At 38.1% G+C, this 9713-nt stretch overlaps 1 protein-coding gene across 2 annotated transcripts; it reads right to left on the reverse strand.

Moving 5' to 3' along the window:
• Positions 1 to 341: 341 nt before the first annotated feature.
• Positions 342 to 9302, reverse strand: LOC120626338 (methionine aminopeptidase 1). 2 transcript variants are annotated; one of them, XM_039893832.1, is made up of 6 exons: positions 9091 to 9302; positions 7636 to 7903; positions 5228 to 5399; positions 4383 to 4677; positions 3167 to 3303; positions 342 to 2330 (listed from the first exon to the last, which is right to left on the reverse strand). In XM_039893832.1, exons 1-6 carry the CDS (start codon positions 9248 to 9250, stop codon positions 2229 to 2231), a joined length of 1134 nt encoding a protein of 377 aa, XP_039749766.1. In that variant the 5' UTR covers positions 9251 to 9302; the 3' UTR covers positions 342 to 2228. The 2 variants fall into 2 exon arrangements, with proteins under 2 accessions (XP_039749766.1, XP_039749765.1); XM_039893831.1 differs by having other exon boundaries at positions 7636 to 7906.
• Between the last annotated feature and the right edge of the window lie 411 nt (positions 9303 to 9713).

Consider the following 9713-nt stretch of genomic DNA (forward strand, 5'->3'; position numbering starts at 1 on the left):
CACTAACAATAGAAAAAAAGGTATTTAATACATTGAAAGTTTTATTTATTAACTTCATTTACTTAGATACGCATTTTCTATAAAACAAGGTTTTAAAAGTTTAGTTTATAGTTCTCAGTTCTCACGCAAATATACGTAGATGTCATTACTTTTACTTTGTTGGTAACTTTTTTGAAAACTAAAATGTTGACTATAGCTAACTTCAGGGTGTCGGTTTTTAATGACGGTGTCTGTGAGGGTGTTGTGACGGTGTTTTAATGACGGCCCATCTTAAAAATTTACTCTCATAATATTTCCCTAACGCGCCAGAAGAAGTATAACTTCAAAAAAAAAGCAATAAAATTAAAAGATTCCAACAGTGACAGTTTATTCATTCAAAAACAATAAATCACACTCTCTTAATAAAATTCATACATTTTCGACTAATTGTAGGTATAAAATAAGGCCAACCATCCACTGAGATAATAAACAACTTAATTTAAAACTAATATGAATAGGGGGCAGTCTTTTTATACAATGTTACTGAGCATCAGAACCCGGGGGCCACGGCTTTTAATGTGTTATAAGCGACTACATAACTGCCTCTGTTAATCTTATAACTGGTCTAGTGGTTAGTTTTAATAGTAGGTTTGACCTACGGATCAAGGGGTTCGTTTCAAGTTCGAGGTAAAAATTTTAAAGTTTCTATGAAGAAATTTTCCTGAAAAATTGGGGAAGTAAGGTGACCAGTAGGACAGAGTAAGCTTAGAAGGATTATTGTGTTTGTCATTATTATACCCACTAGCTTCTGCCCGCGACTTCGTCTGCGTGCACTTCAGAATCAGGAAAGCTTTGCGCGTTAACAATTTTTAATCTTACCGTTGGAACTATTTGAGAGATCGATATAGAAAGTACATGTCCTTTTCCACAGCATAGATAATACCGAATTTAAAATCTGTCTAACCGCGAAAATTGAAAATAGTTTATGTTACGAGCTGCTTTCGTAACATCCACACTTTTTCATTTATAATATTAGTAGGATAGTAGGATTAAAATAGCAAATATCTCTACTGTGTCTGGCAAATACAGAATGAGAAGGATTTACAGCGTAGTCGACCATGCTGGTCAAGACCTTACACAGCTTTAAGAACATAATTTTTTTAAATATTGAACTCCCAGCCATGACGGTTTACTCACGGTGATATCCTTCACCGTTGAATAATTTATTGCTTACAACGCACATCATTTTGAAAGTTAGAAGTGCGTGTCAATCGTGAAATGATCGTTCAAGGACCCGAAAGGGAAGTTGAAGTACTAACCGCTATGCTTTTAACCGCTTTATGCATGTTATACAGAAACTTTTTAATTATTACAAAGGATCATTAAGCAGGACGCGCTGGGGAAGTTTATACATTTTATGATATTTTTTAACTAAACTGTCGCTAGTAACGACACTGCCGTGGTCCTAGGGTCAGAGTCAGATGAGGTGGATACAGTTGATTATTTTATGTAAAACGTGCAAAAATCATTGAATCTATACGAATATACTGCAATTAAGAGTGTGTGAAGACTATTCACATACTCGTAATGGCTGTATATTCATAAAGTACACAAAAAATTAGTGTAATGTTTTAAGGGTACATGTATGATGTATGATATAAAACGTACGTACTAAGATCCTGTACTTATTTGAATGTATAGAACAACGTTAACTTCCTTACACAATCACGTCCGTCAACGCTGTAAAAAAACAATATGGCGGCTGTGTGGCGCCATTTTGAAATATTCGAGCAGTGTTAGTCAGTCGTATTTTTTTACTTTACAAATACGTACGTACTTGTAAAATAATTTAATTAACTTATTCAATTTCTCAGTTCAAATTTACTTCTTTTTTGACTATTAGGTGTGCCAAATCTGCATATTGTCCCGTATGAAATACGATGTATATAAAAATAAAGATAAATATCGAAATGGATCGATATATCGATAATAATTTGCACGCAACAAATAGATTGTTACGGCTTGCAGGGAGTCTTTGTTTATGCTTTGTTCAGTTTTAATGGATTTTGATGACCTCTGGGTCAACAGGAGCTGTAGCGCTGCGGACGCAACGCTTTTAGAGTCAGTATATGTCCGGCGTTTGCGTGAGTAAGGCGTGTATTTCAGTCTTCATTTGTAAAGACACCTTGTTCACCTTTTTTATATAGGATAGTTGCAGTATCTCAGTGGACGCCGTAGAATAGTTACAACTATTGTAATTTTTCCAGCTGGTCCATGAACCAGGGTCGTCCCGAAGCGCGCTTTGTGAGTATGTCGCAACCGGTTTCCGTTACTAGAAGAGTTTGTTCAAACTGGAACCAAAATAAATAAATTATAGTAACAGACTAGTTTTTCCCCGCGATCTTCGTCCGCTTTTCCTGAGATAAAAAGTACCTTATATTACTCTCCGTTTTTTAAAGTAACTCTATGTCAAAAATCAGGTAGATTGGTAGCTAAGTTGGGACGTGAGGGAAGGACAAACAAACAAATAAACCAATACTCTTTCGCATTTATAATATTAGTAAGAAATATATTATGGTAGGGAAGTAAGCATTCTTAGCCCAGTGGGTAAAACTGACTTTACTTTCGGGGAGAAACTTTTTAAGTTATGTGCGTTTTAAAGAAATTAAAATATCACTTTCTGACGGTGAAATAAAGCAGCGTGAGGAAACCTGCATGCCTGAGAGTTCTCCATAATGTTCTTAAAGGCGTGTGGAGTCCACCAATCCGCACTGGGTCAGCGTGGTGGACTACGGCGTTCTTCCCAATGTTGGTGCCATGCCCTGTAGCGGGCCGGCAATGGGTTGATAAAATGATGATGATAATGAAGTAAGAATTGAATGACGCGATGGTAACGAGCTTTCATACACGTTTGTCTAGCCTAGCCTATCTTGTTGGTTGACAAGACTCCTCTGTCTGACGAATTCTGGGCAAATTTGAGCTTTAATACAATTTACATATGATTCGAAGTGTCTTTTCTTTCTTTTGTTTTTTTAAAGTTGATGTGGTGTAGAAATAAAGAGTACTCCGATGTTCAAGTTTTTCGATACTCAAAAACGACTCTTCAATTGCGAGTTATAATTCAATATTATACCCACCCTGTAACAGAGTAGGTCTCTGTGATTTTTTTTATTATACATAAACTGACCTGCGCAGATCTTGACCCGTCAGCAGTGACGGCGGTCCAATGATCCGGCCACTGCTCGTCGCGCCACCCGCCTTCGTTGATCATCGGCTCTATTGTGAAGCAATGACCTGGCTTCATCACTCCCACTGCTTTGTTCTCTGTAATGAAAGTATAGTCTTTAAAAACAATAAATAGCGTTTGAGCTGCTTGGAAGCAGGCCGCTCTCATCTCTCGCAACATAGAAAATTTACAAAGAACTGTTGAATGATGTTGAAAAAGTGCTATCTGCTGAGTTTTTTGCCGGTAGAATCTGCCTTCCGAACCGATGCGGTGGTAAAGTCACTACAGACAGAATGATTTGACGTTTCAAAAGTGTTTATAAACTCCGACTCCGACTTGTAATGAATGTTTTTTATTTCGTCATTATAAACCTGTTACCAGTTGACTATGGAGCACAGGTCTCCTCACAAGGTGGGAAGGGTTTAGGAGTTTGTGGGTTCCACTACACCAGCCCAGTATCGATTGGTACTCTTCTGAAATATCTATCTATCTATATCTTTGAAAACATTGTGGGGAACTCTCAGTCAGGCAGGTTTCCTCACTATGTTTTCCTTCACCGTTAAAGCAACTGAATTTTTTTTTGCCAGTGATCACATTCCGTCCCCCGGAAAGACCTGCTTAACCTAATTTGAACACTACTGGCTATGACTATCCCTACTTATTGAAATCGATTCAGTCGTTTAGAACTTATTAAAAATACCCACCGCTAGTTCTAGAGAGAGAAGTTCATTTTAAAAAGACTTTTATTCCAGTAGTTTAAAAATCAAAATCAAGACATTTTTTATCCAATAAGGCCAACAAATGGACTAAAAACATATTATACCACTAGATATTGTACCCATTTAGTTACTGTTTTTTTTTAATCCAACCAATTTAATGCTACTCTTGGTCCTTTCAGCTAACTCTATGCTAAAAATCAAGGTGATTAGTTGCTTGAATACAGGGCAAAGAAGAGACAAACAACAAACTCACTTTCATTAGTAAGGATAACGGAAATCAACTTTTTTTATCCAGTAAGGCCAACAAAAGAACTAAAGGTAAGTGTAAAGAAGAGACAAACAACAAACTCACTTTCATTAGTAAGGATAACGGAAATCAACTTTTTTTATCCAGTAAGGCCAACGTAAGAACTAAAGGTAGTATTCTTTATTCAAATAAATCGAATTCCTTTACTTACTTGCATAATGTGGTACATTAGGTGCTGTATGAAACAGTCTGTGTATTCCATGGCCACAATATGATCGCACTACGCTCAACCCGTTCGCCTGCGCGTGCTTCTGTATAACATTTCCGATTTCCCTATACTTCTCTCCGGGTTTAACAATATCTATAGCTTTCTGTAAGCACTCGTATGTGACTTGCACGAGTTTCTTTGTTGTTTCCGGAACGTTGCCCACAAAGAATGTCTCATTCAAATCACCGTGGAACTCTCTGTGGTATACGGTTACATCGACATTGCATATATCGCCGTCCTGCAAATAAAGATGTTATACGTTATTAAAAAAAATCTATGATTACAGACAATATACATTCTTTATCTAGGCGCTTTAGTACAGCTTTTTTAAATAGATATGAGAAGAATATAGAAGAGTGTTTGTTTACTTGAACGCGATTATCTCAGGAACTACTGGTCTGATTTGAAAAATTATTTCAGTGCTGGATAGCCCATTCATCGACGGAGTCACACAGGACAACAGTTCTATGTAGACTCTGCAAATAGACTGCGGAGACGCCGCTGCACTTAATCTGTTCCTAACTCGCGTTGATGCATAAACGCTGCATTCTTATGGGGAAGTATACAATACAACCAGAAGAAGCTAAATTTCTTCATGCCAGGAAAGTGCTCCTGTTCTACGCGGCGACCAATGATGAGCTGGGAGATCTAGACAGCGGCGTCACAATAGATCGCAACCGGTCAACGTGACACCAGGGAGTCCAAGGAGGTTGCGGCTCAGCGCGAGCAGAAGAAGAAAGAAAGAAGTTCACTTATGATATTAGTATAAACTGTCTCAGCGTCGTTACCTGTAGTGGACGCAAATCAGGTATCCCATGGCAGATGACCTCATTGACGGATGTGCAACAGCTATTGGGGAAATTGTGGTAGTTGAGGGGACTCGGATAGCACTCTCGTTCAATGCACGCCTCGTGAACTACTCGGTCAAGTTCATCGGTTGTCACACCTACGTCACACACTCTGAAACAAAAAGTTGTAGCTTTTTACCCCCGACGCAAAATCTTAGTTATAGTTTGTGAGTGTGAGTGTGTGTGTGTGTATGTGTGTGTGTGTGTGTGCTTGTGTGTGTGTGTGTGTGTGTGTGTTCTTCTCTTCGTTTTGCACTGCTCTCAAAAACGTACATGTACACTTACATTCTAAACTAGGTAAACTCGGCAGTTTTTAAAAACTAGGTTCAACTGCCGAGGTATTCTGCTCAGCACGAGTCGAATGGTTGTGGATAGTAAACACTACCAGTTTCCATATTTAATTAAGGTACGTACTAAAGTTGCATAAACGCCACTTGCTTCTTGTAAATGAGTCGTACTAAACTTGCATAAAAGACACTTGCTTCGAACTCACGAGACGTACTAAACTTGCATAAAAGACACTTGCAACCCGTATACGACACGAACAAAACTTGCATAAAATATACTTGCGACCTGTATACAAGACGTACTAAAATTGCATATACGACACTTTCTTTCTATACGGAAGAAGTACTAAACTTGCATAAAAGACACTTTTTTTGTTTATTGTAGGAGGACATCCTAATGGATGTCAACAGGTGAGTTAATACCTCTTAACATGCCCGACTTTGCACAACACTCCGCGACCTACGGACTAAAACCTACATACCCCGACCATCCTTTCCGGAACCGCAAGACGCATTACTTCAGAAAGGGGGCTGTCTGAGCAGGCTTCGTCTGCCTTTTGCCGATCCCATTCGTTCTTTACTCGTTCTTGCATAACGTTCTGAAGCATTGTTTCATAAAAGACTTGCACACTTCGTAATAGACCATCGCGACCTGTTTATTTGAGTCTTACTAAACTTGCATATACGACACTTCCCTCCTGTATACGAGACTTACTAAACTTGCATTTAACGATACTTTCTACCTGTACAAGAAACGTACTAAACTTGCATAAAAGACACTTGCGACCTGTATACTAGAGTACTAAACTTGCATATACGTCACTTGTTCTTGTATACGAGACGTACTGAACATGCTTAAAAGACGTTTGCAACCCGTATACGAGACGTACTGAACTTTCTTAAAAGACGTTTGCAACACGCATATGAGACGTACTAAACTTGCATAAGAGACACTTCGACCTGTATACTAGACGTACTAAACTTGCATAATTGTAATTACCACACACTCATTCGCTGGAGACAACTCCAAGGAATGAACCATTCTCGAGGCCGCCTCTGAGGCATTAGCACTCAACAGAAAAAACCTATGCATCCTAGTGCGAGCGCTTACGGGGCACTGTGGGCTTAACAGACACGTCTTCAACCTAAAGCTGCAGGACACAGATCTATGTAAGGAGGCTGCGGAGACGCCGCTGCATTTGATCTGTTCCTGCCCCGCGCTGATGCATAAACGCAGCACTTTTGGGGAAGCACATAATGCAACCAGAGGATGCTAAACTTCTTCCAGCAAGGAAACTGCTGCTTTTCCTGAAGGCGACCAACGCTTGCTGGGAGATCTAGACAGCGGCGTCACAATAGATCGTAGCCGGTCGACGTGACACCAGGGACCAGACGAACCTGAGCCGCAAGCAGAAGAAGAAGAAGAAACTTGCATAAACGACACTTCCTTTCTCTACAAGAGATGTTCAAAACTTCAATAAAATACTCCTGCTTCCGTTTTACGATACGTACGAAACTTGCATAAAAGACACTTGCGACCTGTATAATAAACGTACTAAACTTGCATAAACAACACTTCCTTACTCTGTACGAGTCGTACGAAACGTGCATAACCGACACTTGCTTCTTTTATATGATACATACTAAATTTGCATAAAAACACTTGTTTTCTGTTAAAATACGTACAAAGCTTGTATAAAAGTTTAAATCTTTTTCCGCTTCTCTAAGGTGTGAAAAAGTCTGAACTAAGTAACTCGGCGGAGTACTCGGTTTGGCGACAATCCGAATAAAACTCTTTACTTGGTTACTTGACAAACATGTACTTGGTTCATCTCTAATTTTAACTTATTAAGTAAGTCAAATTATCTTAATATTGTGGCAGTTTTTTCAATTATGCATGTATCGCTTCTAAATTGGTTCTTAGATATATTTTTCTGCTATGGGCAACTACGTCTTTGGCAATTTTCCAAGCCAGGGTGGCTGGTATAAGATGCCCATAATCTGCTGAGATGGTTTGCTTAAGGGAGTACTTGGTTTTATGTAACATAAGGGTTTTCTTACTTTGCAGCTTCATCTAAAACCTCCCTCCCCAGACGGCAAGCAACTCGCATGCCTTCAATCTCTTCATCGTCCAACACTTTGATCTGGCCAGAACCTTTCGCAGCATTCTCTGATGCTGGAAAACCGGCTGGATGATCTGCATAGTCAGGACGGCCTATATGAGGCAATACTGTTCGCTTAGGACCTGGGGGAAATGGCCTCAGCTTTCCGGTAAAGTTGTAAGATGGCCACGGATTGTATTCCACACCTGATCCATCTGTGCTTTCACCTTCTAAAACAAAAATTCAATTAAATATTATTTTTCTGTACTCAAATAGGCATAGTATATATGTAAATAATAACTTTATTATTATATATTACAAATTTTATTACTATGAATACTTTTACTTAAAAACCATATTATTATGTAACTTTATACCTTGTTGGTTAGCATGTTTAATAATGGAATACAAGTTACAAAAGTCCTGGATTATTGGGTGTGGCTAAAAATTTTCAGACATTAGGGCTTCTGTTGAAACATTCTCAGTACATAAACACACTGAGCTAGGAAAATTTATTTATGTGCCTGATCAAGTTTGTTCAATGACACAAAGTGTTAACAATCCCTAACACGGCATAATTAATTGTTATAACTCACCAACCCACATAGAAACCCTAGCTTTCACAGTTTAAGCTCTGAATTCCCATCTAGTGGCACAGACCATACAAACCAGGACATAGGCTTATTGTATTATTGACTGCCAATTGGCAGTGGGGAGCGACCCTGCTTTCTCAGTCAAGGCTGTGGGTTTGATTCCCACAACTGGAGAGTGTTTGTATGGTGAGGATGACTTTTTTTTTAGTATCTGGGTGTTTATTTGTATATTATAAGTATTTATGTATATTACTCATAAAAATATTCATCCAGTCATCTACCCATGACACAAGCCACGCTTACTTTGGGGCTAGATGGCAATGTGAGTGTATTTATTTATTTATTATTATTTATTTATGCATAGCCATTGAACAAACAAAATGGCAGACTCATTGGTGCAAAAATATGAAATGAGCACCATTATATTATTTGCACTCAATATTATTTGTAGGTTCATGGTAGTTTTGCCACTGATTTTTTTTTTGCTACTATCAAGTAGCAAAAAAAAAATATTTGTTCACATAACCATACCTATGGACTCATATTGATGCACATAGGAGAGATATTTACAACCAAATTGTGTCTGGTGCCTTGGTTGGGCTTCAGTTTTACAGTGAGCTGTAGCACGAGCAACTGGTTTCTTACCGGCTTCAACGCATTTCAATTTACATTCTGAACCGGCGAAAGAAGCAATGACTAAGTTGACTTTAAAAAAATCTTATTTTTAACAAAAGACGTTTGTTTATTGATATTACAAAATATGGAAAAACGAGTTATTAATAAAATATTTATCCCTAAAACATAACCTATAAATTACTCACTCGCTAAAGAATGGATGATTTTGTGCGATTTCCATGATTTCTTGAAGCAGTCTTGGGTGCAGAAATAGGAACCTTGAATACCAAGTTTAATACACGTCGGACATTGAAGCTGAGCTATAGATTTACAGCCGGGAGTTTCGCACATTCCAATTCCGGCCATTTTTGCTTATCTTAATTTAATTTACAACTTTTCTTCTGCTTTGACTTGACAGTTGACACTGACAGTGACTATTTTTTTATTCTTTTCCATAGGGAAAAGGCAAGGTATATCACCGTACAGCCAAGTCTGACAGAATACTTGTGACAACAGCACTGGCCGCAGTGTGATTAAACGACCATAGATAAAAATATGGGCACCTGTATTTTTACTCTCCTTGCGTACCGTTATCTCGTATTAATAATAGGAAAATTATTTAACGTTTTTATGTTTATTTTTAACAGTTGCAACATATATAAAAGGCCACTTAACTACGCTGATAAATAGTAAAATAACCTAAAATTAGTAAAAATTAATAACCATACCTATATTTTCTTCGATTATATAAGCTAAGCTAACGGGAAATTCCAGATCAAGCATTTTGTTTTCTATTTTTCTGGAAATATTTCGTGGAATTCTTTTGTAT

The sequence above is a fragment of the Pararge aegeria genome, chromosome 9 (genome assembly GCF_905163445.1).
Source record: "Pararge aegeria chromosome 9, ilParAegt1.1, whole genome shotgun sequence".
NCBI classification, from domain to species: Eukaryota; Metazoa; Arthropoda; class Insecta; order Lepidoptera; family Nymphalidae; genus Pararge; species Pararge aegeria.